Source organism: Siphateles boraxobius, unplaced genomic scaffold, assembly GCF_051911475.1.
Source record: "Siphateles boraxobius isolate OS27281-9 unplaced genomic scaffold, OSU_SipBor_1 120, whole genome shotgun sequence".
Lineage (NCBI taxonomy): Eukaryota > Metazoa > Chordata > Actinopteri > Cypriniformes > Leuciscidae > Siphateles > Siphateles boraxobius.
In genome coordinates this window covers 3,358,094-3,374,680 of record NW_027508723.1, presented here as the reverse complement: position 1 = coordinate 3,374,680, position 16,587 = coordinate 3,358,094, and the positions used below count along the sequence as shown (strand labels likewise).

Below are 16,587 nucleotides of genomic sequence, written 5' to 3'. Positions count from 1 at the left end.
ATTCAAGCTACTGCCAAAAAACGATTTCTCCGGGGGAGTACCACCCTCAATTTCCTCTTCCTTTTCCTTTTAACTGCTTCATTCGGCCCCGTAGCCCTATCGCCGATCATCACACCAATCGCCCGCACCTGATACCGTTTGCCTCATCAGCCGCTGCTGTCATGGAAACCAACAACAAGCGGAATCGGCTCGGTGTTTCACTGATATTGTTCCGGGGGGAACACACTTCCAACGGACATTTGTTCCACTTCCTTCGTCACTTGTGACATGTACCTAAAGAAAACTGGCACTGGAACTCCCGAGTTGATAATAGGGATAATTTTTAGAAGAAAGTTCTGGGATCACATGATGGATGATTTCCAGTACGAATATAGATGTGTTTATGTTCCCGCAGAAAGTCCTCATACAAGAGGCTCCTGGACAATGGACGATGGTACCTTTAAACCAGGAAGTTGCGGACCATGGCACAATTTTTGGAATCAACCAGCACAATTTGGAGAAACTAAAGAAGACCTGGCGATTCAAACACGAGTTCCGATGGTGGCCAGTGAACAGTCAATGGTACCGGCTAAAGGTAACACAGGGATTGATGAGATGGTGTTTCCTCTCGGGGATGACCCATGGTCAATTTTAATCCCTTAAAATGATGACATGTAAACCAGATGGAATTGGCGATCACCTGTATGAAGTAGAATCTGACTGCATCACACCCAGTGTATACTGTACTGATTTTGTTGACACAATGGATAAACTTGATAGAAATTTTCAATATGACAGTAGTCCCAGATCGAGCAAACCAAAGGTCAAACCAAATAAAAAGAGAAACCCTAAAGCTAGGTCGATGCCAAGAGGGGGTGTGGTAATAGGCCCATCTGAGAATGTTATTGGCCTTGCTTTATCTGAATCTTCATCAGGACCTCTGTCTTCATCCAAATGCAGAGGTCGAAAAGAACACAATAAAAAACGAGCCTTTTTCCCTCAGCTATACGAGGGACCCATATCTTCTAATCACTTGCAAACATAGCTCCTTTCTGCAACAGCGGTCTTGTGCAAGTATGTTACTTATTATAGGTAACTAGATGTTTACTGTGCTTAGAGGAAACAAAAAAGCCAGCTGCATGAAAAGACTATATAAGAGGAAGAAAAGAGAAGCTGCTCGCTCTTCCTTGCAACCACCAACCTGACACACCCGCAGTTGTCAGGGGCAAGAAGCTTCAAGCCTAGCTAGTATCTATCTGTTAGTTAGTACTCATTTATGATCTGTAACAACAAGTATTCCTTTTTCATTTGATTATTTTAATAAATTCTGTAACATTTATTATAATCATCTGACTGGACCTTGGATCATTGAGTGCGAGTCACATTCTTCTAACCGGGCCAGAGGGACCCTTCCTGAAGAGAACGACATTAGAGGGTGAGCATTCTTTTGAGATAAGAATAATCACCATGATATTTGATTGATCAAACAGCCTAGCCAAAGAGGCAGCATATAACATGTGTATATGTATGAGAGTATATGTATGACAAATTGTTATAGTGCGAACACGGTTGAAGAGTACCACAAAAGGTAGACTTATAATATAAAGGGGAAATCTATTATTTAATAATAGAATACGAATTTATATAGACTGATCACCTAACTCTTGAGGACACGACTAAAGGATAGGCTCTTTAGTTACCGCGGGATTGTATTAATATCAAGGACGGGATATTTAATCATTTGGAACGGTATTAATCGTAAAAATCCATCGCAATTCGCCCAGCAGCTCGATATTAAATTATCCTTAGAAACAGTTAAAGATCAAGTTTTATATGAATTGCTCTCGCTTCCCTAATTCAGTATATTTTCACATGTTTGAAAATCCAAGCTCAGCACAAATGCAGTGTTTTGCTCATTCAGATAAATTATTTTATTAGAAGTGCTATTTTAAATGGAAAAAAGGAAAATTTCCCAGAGCCTTCAGAAAGAATTAAGACGTTTACAGAGTCACACAAGTAAAAAAACCAAATAGCAAGACAATGCAAAGGACGGTGGATCTTTAAATGAGAAAAAATGAAAATCTAGATCTACGGAAGAGGGGGGAAGTCTTGTAAAACTACCGTCTATTATTTAAAAATTACCAATAAATTGCATGTTGGCAAATCAACCAATTGCATGATGTAAAGTAGACGTCACATAAGCGTCATTAAACCTGTCATGAAGAAAATGTACATGCAAAAAACAGAATACATAGAATCTTCCCAAACTGAATTCCCTAAATATCACTTCATCAGAATCTGGAAGTGACATTTTTTTTAAGGAATAATTACATAAATTATTAATAGGTGGTGTTTTAAATTTCAACTATAAGAACCAAGTGACTGTTAAATGTGCTCACATTTTATGGTCCTTTTTTATAGAAAATGGATTGTTCTCAAGAATACGTTAAAATGGACATGGAATGTGAACCAAAGAAATCATTTTGGAGAGGTTTGGAAGATTTACAATATCACATTCAGTTGGAGAAATCTTAAAGCATTAAACTCATTTTGGCTTTTACAGCATGAGTGAAATGGAAAATGTTTACAAATTACATTTATTTCAATGTCTTGACAGACTTTTTTAATCATTATTTCAAAAGCAACTTTTATATTTGAAATGTAATTGGAATCGGGAATGCTGTGAATGTTTCTTCCTCAGGGGAAGTTTCTACATACTGGATATCATCTCTTTTAGCCAGTGATCTTCAACAATTAATCATGTTCATGCTAATTATGGTTAGAAATATGTTGTACTGCTCGTAAGTAAACTTGGGTATGTCACTTGTTCCGGCACCATTTTGCTACAGATATGAATGATATCTCAAAATGTGTGGCATTGCAAAATTAAATTATATTGTGACATTAACAATGTAAATGAATCAAGGATTTTGTCTGTTTTCTGCAGGTCGCTCATGTAGCAGACACACTGGCATCCTTGTGCTTCTAGGAACAGTTTGCATTTTTATTTTCATCATCATGACTTCTGTCATCTGTGAGTGGATTAAACGAAAAACTGTCTAATTTTGCAGTGTTATGGATATGGATAGTGTGACAAATAATGTGAACATGAAGTGAACTGCTTTGCTCTTATCACTGAACTGAGCTTTAATAAACTATTTGAATGAGCATATGAATATTAAAAATTTGCAGAGAAGCTGAAGAAGTTTGTTTGTCTGTTTATTTTGGTTTGAAGTTTCGCATCAAGAAAGAAAGTTCTCAATGCTGGAGAGTTGGATGAGCAGCCACACTTCTGATCTAACCTCAGTCAAATCTGATTTCCAGATCACAGGTGAGAACTTCATCATCATCATCATCATCATCATCATCATCATCATCATCATCATCATCATCATCACAGATCAGTTTTGGTAATGGACTTTTAATTAAAAACTTTTTGTAAATTTATTTTTTGACAGGTAGTGACTTAGATAATAAGGTTTCTGAGCTGCAGAATTTGGTGTCCAGTCTGAGTTCATCTGTGAACATGTCTGGATCAAGTAACACAATTACCAACGGTTAGTGTCTTGACTTTGCCATAACTGATTATTTATTTTGTTTTGTTATAGGACATTTATGGATTATGATAATTCATGATCTTTTGTAATCTTTTTTGAACAAAGTTTAAACACAAATGTCCTTCAAAAGTCCTCCATGAAAAATGTTACATTACTAATGTCTCTTTGACACTGTAAATAGTCTAAGATTTGATATGTGCATAAAAACATTGATTAATTATTTATTATTTGTCCCTCTTACTTTCCATAAGAAATGCATGAAAAGAAGTTGTCTAATATTGAGACCTTGATTACTGATCTCGGCTCGTCACTGAGTTCACTCGCAACCAATCAAGAGGAAAACCGACAAAAGTTGGGTGAGTGCTGGACGTACATTCAGCTTTTAATAATCCTCATATTTAAGACAAGCTGTATATTTTTCTTTCTTTCTCCTACAGACCACCAGAAGGATTTGATGGACAAATTGGGCTCAGCTCTGAGGTCTAAACAAAGGATCACCGTGATTTTGCCAAGTAAGACATGGTCCTGGATCAACATTCCTGTCCCAAAATGTAGTCCTTACCCAATCCCTACCCCTAAACCTAACCCTACCCATAACTTTTCCCTAAAATCAGAGGGTAATGATAGGGGAATGGCACTGATGTTTAAGTACTTCACCTTGGTTCTAAGCCTAAACTTGACATAAACTGTAAACTGTCCCTCAAATCTGATTGGTTGATTGGAAAGTTGATCCAGGATCAACAAAGATGTTGATCCAGTAACATGTGGTACTTGGTGAAATCACATTCACCCTAAACAAACACGGGACAGTTTGATGATGTCTCTGGTTTTTCAACATACACAAAGTAAAATGTGCAAGATGGCAATCTAAAATTATATGAATAAAAAGAAAAACAAGTATTTATTTAAATATACTGTAAATGTTAATAGATATTTCATTTTCGAAATTCTGACTATATTCATGAAATATGTTCTTCAGAATTGTGATTTTCTTATATTAGAGGTAATCAGGCTGATATATTGTTCTGTTTGGCTTTTGTTTCTGACTAAAGTGGACATGTCAAGCTCACTGACGAACATCAAGAATACAGTGGAGGATCTGATATCATTTGTTCATGCATTGTCTTATAAACTATCATTAACCAGTGAGTAAACTCTAAATTCAAGGTGTAATATTGTGCTTATGTGGTTCTTGTTTTAAATAACTGTTATTCTGTTGGCAAAAACCTCTAAATCCCTAATGGTGCACCAGCCAGTACAATGATGAAGGTCAAAATAAATGAAAATCACTGTGAAAAAAAGAATATACAATGATCTCAGACACAGACATTCTGAGCAGGATTAAATTACTTAAAACTGCATGAGATGAAAAAGAAAGTGTAAGTGATTTGCGGTGTAATTTTTACTGAGGTTGGATGAGGAAACGCTTGATTAAAATAATACAACATTAGAAGAGCAAAATATTAACTTAATTTCCTCACAGAGAAAACCAACCTTGCGCAGGGTTTAATTTGGTAATTAATTAATCACCAAAATGAAAATTCATGAAAATAAATCTAATTAAACATACTTTTGTATCGTCCAACTATTAATGACTTAGTCTACTTTCTTGCATGAATCACAACAGGACTTGACTAACCAAATGTAACAGAGAGAGGTGGAGTAAATGATGACAGAATTTTTTTTTGTCTGGGAACTAAAGTGTTAATTTAGTCTTGTCTTCTTACATAGACTCATTTACACCAGGCTGTGGAACTGAGTGGATCCCATTCAGCAACAGCTGTTACCTGTTCTCTGGTCACTCAATGAACTGGACCCAAGCAAAAGATTACTGCGAAGAGCAGGGCGCGTTACTCTTAAAAATAGAAGACGGCTCTAAGGAGGAGTGGGTAAGTAACACACACACACACACACACACACACACACACACACACACACACACACACACACACACACACACACACACACACACACACACACACACACACACACACACACACACACACACACACTTTTCCTCAACCTTTTCAGGTGTATGTTTCCATTTTTAGGGTGGTTTAAATAGTGGACAGGAGGTAATGTTTTCACTGTAAGTGTTATTGAAGGAAATATGTATCATAGTATCATATTATGGATCATAGCAATTACTTGGCTTTGTTTAACTCTGAAACATGAAATGTGGAGTAACTGCTTTTAGCACACAAACACACACACACACACACACACACACACACACACACACACACACACACACACACACACACACACACACACACACACACACACACACACACACAAATATATATATATATATATATATATATATATACATAAATACTTTCAACGAACTTTAATTTTATGTTACCTGTATTTTTTTTTAGTTATTATTACTTAATCAAAACAACACAGCTGCAGTTTGATTGATATTCAAATGCACAATAATGAAATAAAAAAACATGATATATGAAAATGAACAAGAATGGAGTTATCTGTTTTTGCAAATGAACTCTTCTCTTTTATAGAGTTAATTTGCAAAAACAGATAACTCTGTTCTTGTTCATATTCATATATCATGTTTGTTTTTTCTTGTAACTTGTAACAAACAACTTGTACATGTCCCTTTTGGAGAGGGTGTGCAATTTTCAAAGAGTTTAATTAGACTTTCATGTTATATATTTTAAATGTGCAAGTTTTTGGTTAATTTTTGTGACGCGCTCCACAAACAAGTTCACGGAAAGGAAACCGGGCGCAGAAAACATTTCCTTTATTTTACAAAAGCATAATGTTTTTTTTAATTTTTATTGTGAGCATTCACAATTTAAATCAAACCCAGTTTCTAATGATATTTAACAATTTAATTACTTTACCTTTTTAACAGAGACTATTAATCGGTCAAAATTCTTACTGTCAGTTCACGAGTTCACACTTACATACAATTAAAGAAAATAAAGTATAATGCGTATTTGGCGTGCTGTCCGGGGGGAGGGCTCCGAGCTCGGAATTTGGCCCGAACCCAGAGTACTCCCCCCCGTATGTAAAGTGGTTTAGGACTAGAAGAGTGGAGAAGGGGTGGTGGAGGGATGCTGCTAAACTGTCAGAGAAATGAGGTGAGACTGCTGAGTCTATACACACACATTTTAATCATGATTGTTGAGTGCTCTCCACCCGTGTTAATTATCTGAACGTGCTTCTCCCGAACTTTGTTAATAAAACATCATTTAATAGGTTAATCATGAGCATCCCTATAGCTACTATAAAACTATAAAAATTTCAAAAATTTCATATGGAAAACGTAGGTTGTTTTCACTGTAACCACTATGCCTACAGATAAAATGGGGTTGGTACAAACAGTAAACATTATGCATATACAGGAAATACTAAATCACTGAGTGTCTGTGCATGAAAGGGTTAATACCTTTTATTCTGCCTTTCAATATTTTTTTATCTCTCCTCCTAGAAATTTGTTACCCATTTGGCCAAACCATTTGAATACTGGATCGGTCTAACGGATCAGGACACAGGCCAGTGGAGATGGGTGGATGACACTAATTGCACCATGGACAAAGTGTGAGTTGAATTATGCATCCATATTTTATGCATAATTATGCAGTCAGTTTTCTATAATTCCCTTATAAACAGCTGTATCCACAGTTTACACTGGATATCTTAAAATTTTCCCCTCAATTATTGCCCATTGTAAACGAAAGTAGGATAGGAAGCAATTAATTCAGGATAATGTACTTTAATGGTTTGATTGTTACAGTTTTTTACAACCGCTGTGACAATTTTTTCACAACTTTCAACAAATTTCCTAAACTCTTAACGCACCAACACACCTACAACACACAATTGGCAAAACAGTTATTTCATGCTCAAAATCACGTGTTGTAAACTAAACTCAAATACTAATTTTCTAAATACAATACACTAGCAACAATACACCATGTCTACCAAAACACAGCAAACATATCTCAAAATCAAATAATTTTTCAAAACACTAACATATATTCTCGTCCAACAGGAAGATTTAGTCAATCATTGCACAATGTCATAAAAACACGAGCATCAGATGGAATTACAGAAACGGCATTATTTTATATGTGTCAGGTCTGCCCTTATACAACACACAGTATATTGTATTGATCATAGATTGTGTTTTGCACTGCAGTTTCTTTTGAAGCCTCTCTACATTTTTGTTTAGTTGGGTTTAGGTCTTTTAATGCAGAAATTCAATAAAAAAGTCCCATCTCAGAGTGCTTTATAGAATGTATGGTTGCTGTAATGAAAAAACGAAGACAGAGACAGAATTGCTGCAATAAAGAAAATAATTAAAAATAAATGCATATATTTGCATAATTCAATCAGCTGTTTCTCAGTAACAATAGAATAAAAAACAGGGGATATATTTGTGTATCAATTCACAATATAAACAGCTGTTTACTTGACTTTAGCCTGGGTTAGGTTAAGAACATGGTGTTATCTGTTCTGACATACAGTGTTAAAGCATTGTTAAATTTGCCAGTAAAAATACATTGTTTTGGTCTTGTTTGAGCTTGTGTGTAAAAGAAGTTCAAGCATTTTAAATTTGTGGTAATTGTATGCATTTTGTGTTAAAGCAACAATAAATGTGTTAATAGTATAGCTTACACAGACGGATGTAGTGCTAACTGTCTTAAGAGTTTAGGAAATTTGTTAAAAGTATTGAAAAAATTGTCATAGCGATTGTAAAAATCTGTAAAGGGATAGTTCACCCAAAAATGACAATTCTGTCAGTATTTACTCTCCCTCATGTTGTTCCAACCCCGTAAGACCTTCGTTCATCTTCGCAACACAAATTGAGATATTTTCAAGGTTCAAGGTAGTTTATTTGTCATTACAATAACAGGTTATGTAATGAAATGCTTAGATCCCACCCCAACCCCCCAACGTTGCCGATAAAAACATCCTATCACATCCACATAGATAAATAAATATACTAACAGTAAGATAAATATAATAGCCATAGATGCATACAAATAATATACAAATAATATGCTAAAGTCCAGTTAGCTAAGTAGCAATTGTGAAATAAAAAGACAGTATAAAAGACAGTCTATGTTTGGTGCAGAATGAAGGAAGTGCATTACGAGTTATATAGTCTAACGGCGGAAGAAGCTGTCCCTGAACCTGTTGGTCTTGGTCTGGATGCTTCTGAGCCTCCTGCCCGATGGCAGCATGCTGAACAATCGATGGCCCGGGTGAATAGGATCAGAAATGATCCTTTTTGTTCTCCTCCTACACCTCTCGTTGTAAAGATCCTGCATGGATGGCAGGTCAGACCCCGTTATGCGCTCTGCCGTTTTAATAACCCTCTGTAAAGCCTTACGATCGTGGGAGGTGCAGGGTTGCCATGCGGTGACACATCCGGTCAGGATACTGTCAATAGTACATCTGTAAAAATTGGACAGTATTCTTGCGTCTATACCGAATCTCCTCAGCCGTCGGAGGAAAAAGAGCCGTTTTCTGGCCTCCTTAACCACTATATTAGAGTGGATGGACCAGGTCAGGTCATCACTTATGTTAACCCCAAGGAATTTTATGTTAATGACTCTCTCAACTACAGACTCATTGATGAAAATGGGAGCATATTCTCCTCGCCGCTTCCTCCTGAAGTCCACAATTATCTCCTTTGTCTTACTGATGTTGAGTTGTAGATTGTTCTCCTGACACCAGAGAGACAATGATCGTATCTCGTCTCTATAGGCCGACTCGTCATCATCAGAGATCAGGCCTATAATAGTGGTATCATCTGCATACTTAACAATGGTGTAGGAGGAGTGTGTAGCTACACCGTCATGGGTAAAAAGAGAGTACAGGAGGGGACTCAGTACGCAGCCCTGCGGGGAGCCAGTGCTGAGGATACGTGAGGTAGAGGTTATGTTGCCCATCCGCACCACCTGAGATCTGCCCGTCAGAAAGTCCAAGATCCATCCGCACAAGGTTCCCTGAGCTTCACCGCAAGCTTAAGAGGCACAATGGTATTGAATGCTGCGCTGTAATCTATGAACAGCATTCTCACATACGTGTTCTGTTTGTCTAGGTGAGAGAGAGCAGAGTGAAGTGACAGAGAGATGGCATCCTCTGATTAAATCTGAGAGCTGGATCACTCCTCCATAGGCTTCTAAGGGATAGAAACTTATTGAAAGTTATTAAAGACATCGTTAAAATAGTCCAAGTGACTACAGTGGCTCAATCTTAAGTTTATCAAGCGACTAGAATACTTAAAATAACAACTTTATTCAACTATTCATTTTCTTCCGAGTGGGCCTCTGACGTGAGTTCACGAGATCCGCGACGCATGCGTGAGAACTGAAAAGATGACGCAGATGGGTCTCGATGTAGTGTTTAAAAGTGTGCATTTCCTGGATGTCCGAATCATGAGAAACCAATGAGAAAACGTAAAAGTGCCTTACCAATGGCACAAAATTAATGGCTTACCTTTCACACTTTCCCATCAAATGATCGTGAGCATCATCTTCTCAGTTCTCGCGCATGCATCGTGTTAGTACATGCAACTTGATTAAACCTTTCAGCCATTTAAACAGCTGTTGTAGGTCATGGACGTGGGATTAAATGACCATAAAATGAACTTTAGTTTGGATGGAATGTCAGAAAAGTTTTCTATATGCATTTTTTGGCTTTGGTTTCAGACACTGGGCACCTGGGGAGCCGAATAACTGGAAAGGACATGCGCAAGGGGGAGGAGAGGACTGTGCACATATAACAAACAATATGAATATTAATGACAACCACTGCTCTTTCAAACTGAACTTTATATGTAAAGGATCTAAGGATGTTTAATAGCAACCTGTTTGTATGTTGCTTCTAGAGAGTGCCCATACATTTGTTGTGTTTTATTTTTACTTTATTCATTTATAATCCTTTAATTAGTCCATTTAATAATCATTTATTCATTTTTATTATATTACTTATTCCCCTTGCTTCTCTCTTGCTGTTGTTGTTTAATCTTATGATTGTGTGGTTTCAAGAGATATTTGTGTTCACAAGTTTTTTGTGTCACAGGACAATGCTTTGAAGCAGTAATTTTCCATTGCTTTTGCTTTGCTATAATGACACTTGTTGCATGTGTGCTGATCAAACGGATTACAGGACGAAGTCCAACAGGGACGAAGACCAAAATAGGGATGAAGTTCAGCAGAAGTTTGCTACTAAGATATTATCATAACTTTTCAGCGTGCTCCGTTCTGGATTTTTTGGGCCGATCACTGAAAGCAGTATCGACCCGATAGCGATCACCGAAATAAATAATACTACATGATAAATAGAAGACTTCAAATAGACCTATGGGGGTTATTTATATTCTTGTTAAAATGTTAAAATGAAGAGAATATTATGAATTGACAATCTTTTATTTATTGGCAAGCAACATGTTCAACATATTCCATTCCTTCTCTTAGGAATGGAATATGTTGGAACGGCTTAATTTAAACTTAACTTAAATATAGCTTTCCTGTCAAAAATAAATAGTATAAATATAAATTATGAATATAATATACATTTTATCAACGGAAAGTAGGCTAATCACATGTTAAACAACACTGTATAGTTTTCACTTTATAAATTAAATATAGAATAATCCCATTAAATCTACTGAAGAGCATTGATTAATTTTTCCTTTTGTCTTTTGATTAACTTTAGGAACACAGACAGCAGCAAGTATATTAGGCTACTGTCATTTTAAGCCCAAGGGCAATTCTGAACCTGAAAATGTCTGTGATATAGTGAAGGAAATGATCCTGTCCTATATAGTGTTTAGCCCTTTGTACACTAGTTGTATTACCCTCTGTAAGAAAAGCAAAAGCAAACCCCTCGAAACTTCTGTTAACTTTGACAAATAAAAGAATTTCACAAAGATTTGTCTCTGCTTTCTGTTTTCTAGAGCAGTGGTTACCAGCAAGGGTATGTTAAAAGACTAAGAAAATAGGGCCCTATAAAATCAGTTTTATTTTTTCTTATATCTTCTCTGATGATGAGGGCGGGGCAACCTGTCACTCACGTGAGATCCACCAATAGCAAACAACAACCATCGAATCAATTCCCATTGGACAAAATCAATTCCCACCAAAGGTTGTCAGAAATACAGACTTCGGTAGCAAGATTTTAAAAGTGTGACGATACCAGCATTTCTCCCTAGCATTTTGAGCACTGTTGAGTGGATTCTTAGGGTGCTTTCACATCTCTGATTAGTTTTATACATTTGTAGACGTTTTAATTAGACATTAGTATAATTAAAATGAATAATTATAGTTAATAGTCTCTAATTGGCCTGTTTAGCTGAGCCATTCACAGAACAAACAAAACCAACCCTGACAATTGATAAATGACATATAGACACTTGATAATCTTATTAGATGATTAGATAATTGCATTTGAAAGATTTTACATTCAATAAAAAAATTGTAATCGTTTGTAAAAGGCATTTTTATGCATATTTGCCCTGGGGTTTTGTTGCATTTACACTGTTCTGACCACTAGGAGTCACTGTGGAGACGGGTCTTGGATTGTTTCGAAGGCCCTGTCCCAAATGGCACACTCGTGGACTTCCTCAGAGTCCACACTTTGGTGACGTCATGTAGTGTAGACCTATAGGGCACTTGGCGCGAGTCCACGAGGGCGCATTGAGAGGTATTTTTGGGACAGACTCGATCGTCAAGCCGGAAATAGGAAGATGCTCTTGTTGTTGTTGTGGACAGGAGCTGCAGGTTCGAGGAAATATGCTGACTATTGTTGTTGTTGTTCAGTAAAGCCCTGACATTCGGTTCTATTTATTTAATGAATCATAATGTGATCGTATTATTCAGCGCGCTATTATTAGCCTATGTTTGAGACATCAACCACTGGTCGATGACCATAATGTTTGTATAAACTTGTATGACCTAGCTCATAAAAACCGTAATGATACTTACACTTAAACATTTTTTTCTCAGCCATGTTAACAATAGTCCGTGAGCGAAATCTCCTCCCTTTCGTTGTCTGATTGGCCTTTCGCAAGGATAATTGGGTAATTGTGTGAGCCTGCATTCATGCGGGCTTCTTGGAAGACAGCTTCAAGGGTACAAAGGGGGCGCTACTGAGCACACTTCAGAGCGTTAACATGATGAATGGCACGGCCTACGGACTCGTAGACTCAGCGAGCACGCGCAATTTAAGTCCACGAGACCGAAAGTCCACATGAAGTGCGCCATTTGGGACAGGGCCGAAGCCTCGACACAATACGGTACATTTGCTTCAACTGACAGTGTTGCACGAAGCTTCGATCTGCCCACCACTACTTTTATTGTCTCATGGACATAAAGTAAAAAAAAAACTTTCCTACGTGTTTCGGCACAGGCTTTCTTCAGGGAGAGTAACACAACAAACAAACTTTATATACACTCACAGCCACTTTATTAGGTACACCTGATCAATTGCTCGTATTTGAAAATATCTATTTTGCCTACAGCCATGACTACAGCCAAGCACAGCGAGTTCTCAATAAAGAGTAACTTAATTCTGCTTGAAAAATATCCCAACGTCTCCTGGTCTCTGAAGAAAAAGTTTCCAACACCCTTAAATAGGACACAATTTGAGGGGACAGCCATTTGTAGTTGTATGCGAAACCATAGTGGACGTTATCTAGTGCACTCATTCAATCCCACAATGCACCGCAATAATGAGTGTACAACCAATGTACGCTCAATGGCTAGAATACCCATAATGCACTATGAGAGATGCACACCGAATAATCTCGCTGCATCGCTGCATCTGGGTACAGCGTAATATCATACAGATAGGGGTGAGCGATATTGAAGAAAAAATTATATCAACATTTTCTTTGATTTTATCGATAACAATAATTTGACAATATTTTGCTGATTGTGTTTATTGTGTTGGTACCTTGGCAGGTTTGTGTGGACAGCTGAAGTTTTTGACATTCTTCATATTCTGTGATGGTCAGTTCTCAGCAGTGACAGAAATAATCTTTTCCAATAAGTTTAAATTGGTTTTTACTTTTAATGGGCATTTTTACCTCTTGTCAGAGGAGAATGGCCAGAGTGGTTTCAGGTGATAGAAAGGCAACAGTAACTCAAATAAACACTCGTTACAATCGAGGTGAAGAAAAGGCATCTCTGAACGCACAACAATCTCTGAACGCACAACAATCTCTGAACGCACAACAATCTCTGAACGCACAACAATCTCTGAACACAAAACAATCTCTGAACACACAACAATCTCTGAACACACAACAATCTCTGAACGCACAACAATCTCTGAACACAAAACAATCTCTGAACGCACAACAATCTCTGAACACACAACAATCTCTGAACGCACAACAATCTCTGAACGCACAACAATCTCTGAACGCACAACAATCTCTGAACGCACAACAATCTCTGAACACAAAACAATCTCTGAACGCACAACAATCTCTGAACACAAAACAATCTCTGAACGCACAACAATCTCTGAACGCACAACAATCTCTGAACACACAACAATCTCTGAACACACAACAATCTCTGAACACACAACAATCTCTGAACGCACAACAATCTCTGAACACAAAACAATCTCTGAACACACAACAGTCTCTGAACACACAACAGTCTCTGAACACACAACAATCTCTGAACACACAACAATCTCTGAACACACAACAATCTCTGAACGCACAACAATCTCTGAACACACAACAATCTCTGAACACTCAACAATCTCTGAACACTCAACAATCTCTGAACACTCAACAATCTCTGAACACTCAACAATCTCTGAATGCACAACAATCTCTGAACACACAACAATCTCTGAACGCACAACAATCTCTGAACACACAACAATCTCTGAACGCACAACAATCTCTGAACACACAACAATCTCTGAACACTCAACAATCTCTGAACACTCAACAATCTCTGAATGCACAACAATCTCTGAACGCTCAACAAACTCTAAACACAAAACAATCTCTGAACACACAACAATCTCTGAATCTCTGAACGCTCAACAATCTCTGAATGCACAACAATCTCTGAATCTCTGAACGCTCAACAATCTCTGAATGCACAACAATCTCTGAACACACAACAATATCTGAACGCTCAACAATCTCTGAACGCTCAACAATCTCTGAATCTCTGAATGCACAACAATCTCTGAATGCACAACAATCTCTGAACGCTCAACAAACTCTAAACACAAAACAATCTCTGAACACACAACAATCTCTGAATCTCTGAACGCTCAACAATCTCTAAACACACAACAATCTCTGAACACACAACAATATCTGAACGCTCAACAATCTCTGAACGCTCAACAATCTCTAAACACACAACAATCTCTGAACACACAACAATATCTGAACGCTCAACAATCTCTGAATGCACAACAATCTCTGAACGCTCAACAATCTCTGAACACACAACAATCTCTGAATCTCTGAACGCTCAACAATCTCTGAATGCACAACAATCTCTGAACACACAACAATATCTGAACGCTCAACAATCTCTGAACGCTCAACAATCTCTGAATCTCTGAATGCACAACAATCTCTGAATGCAAAACAATCTCTGAACGCTCAACAAACTCTAAACACAAAACAATCTCTGAACACACAACAATCTCTGAATCTCTGAACGCTCAACAATCTCTAAACACACAACAATCTCTGAACACACAACAATATCTGAACGCTCAACAATCTCTGAACGCTCAACAATCTCTGAACACACAACAATCTCTGAATCTCTGAACGCTCAACAATCTCTAAACACACAACAATCTCTGAACGCACAACAATATCTGAACGCTCAACAATCTCTGAACACACAAAAATCTTTGAACGCTCAATCTCTGAATGCACAACAATCTCTGAACACAAAACAATCTCTGAACACACAACAGTCTCTGAACGCACAACAATCTCTGAAACTCAACAATCTCTGAACACACAACAATTTCTGAACGCTCAACAATCTCTAAACACAAAACAATCTCTGAACACACAACAATCTCTGAACACACAACAATCTCTGAACGCTCAACAATCTCTGAACACACAACAATCTCTGAACGCTCAATCTCTGAACGCACAACAATATCTGAACGCTCAACAATCTCTGAACCCACAACAATCTCTGAACGCACAACAATCTCTGAAACTCGACAATCTCTGAGCATACAACAATCTCTGAACGCACAACAATCTCTGAATGCTCAACAATATCTGAACGCTCAACAATCTCTGAACACACAACATTCTCTGAACGCACAACAATCTCTGAAACTCGACAATCTCTGAGCATACAACAATCTCTGAACACACAACAATCTCTGAATGCTCAACAATCTCTGAACACACAACAATCTCTGAACGCACAACAATCTCTGAATGCTCAACAATCTCTGAACACACAACAATCTCTGAACACACAACATTCTCTGAACGCACAACAATATCTGAATGCTCAACAATCTCTGAACACACAAAAATCTCTGAACGCTCAATCTCTGAACACACAACAATCACTAAACGCTCAATCTCTGAACGCACAACAATCTCTGAAACTCAACAATCTCTGAGCACACAACAATCTCTGAACGCACAACAATCTCTGAACACACAAAAATCTCTGAACACACAACAATCTCTGAATGCACAACAATCTCTGAACGCTCAACAATCTCTGAACACACAACAATCTCTGAACACACAACAATCTCTGAACGCTCAACAATCTCTGAACGCTCAACCATCTCTGAACACACAACAATATCTGAACGCTCAACAATCTCTGAACACACAAAAATCTCTGAACGCTCAATCTCTGAACGCACAACAATCTCTGAAACTCAACAATCTTTGAACACACAACAATCTCTGAACACAAAACAATCTCTGAACACACAACAATCTCTGAAACTCAACAATCTCTGAACACAAAACAATCTCTGAACACACAACAGTCTCTGAACGCACAAAAATCTCTGAAACTCAACA

At 37.5% G+C, this 16,587-nt stretch overlaps 1 protein-coding gene across 1 annotated transcript; it reads left to right on the top strand.

Annotated features, from left to right (window-relative positions):
• Nucleotides 1-1,158: 1,158 nt before the first annotated feature.
• LOC143732129 (C-type lectin domain family 10 member A-like) lies at nt 1,159-11,450 on the top strand. Its single transcript, XM_077222841.1, has 11 exons — nt 1,159-1,414; nt 2,401-2,470; nt 2,927-3,013; nt 3,215-3,310; nt 3,438-3,536; nt 3,788-3,892; nt 3,974-4,048; nt 4,589-4,681; nt 5,268-5,425; nt 6,994-7,103; nt 10,226-11,450. The coding sequence occupies exons 2-11, from the start codon at nt 2,404-2,406 to the stop codon at nt 10,374-10,376; spliced, it is 1,041 nt and encodes a 346-aa protein (XP_077078956.1). The 5' UTR covers nt 1,159-1,414; nt 2,401-2,403; the 3' UTR covers nt 10,377-11,450.
• The last annotated feature ends 5,137 nt before the right edge of the window (nt 11,451-16,587 follow it).

Bases quoted from the DNA above. Each gene is read 5' to 3' on its own strand.
- LOC143732129 (XM_077222841.1), top strand. From the start codon at position 2,404: ATGGATTGTTCTCAAGAATACGTTAAAATGGACATGGAATGTGAACCA. The intron at 2,471-2,926 runs GTTTGGAAGATT...TGTTTTCTGCAG, and splicing joins AAAGAAATCATTTTGGAGAG to GTCGCTCATGTAGCAGACAC. The intron at 7,104-10,225 runs GTGAGTTGAATT...CTTTGGTTTCAG, and splicing joins AATTGCACCATGGACAAAGT to ACACTGGGCACCTGGGGAGC.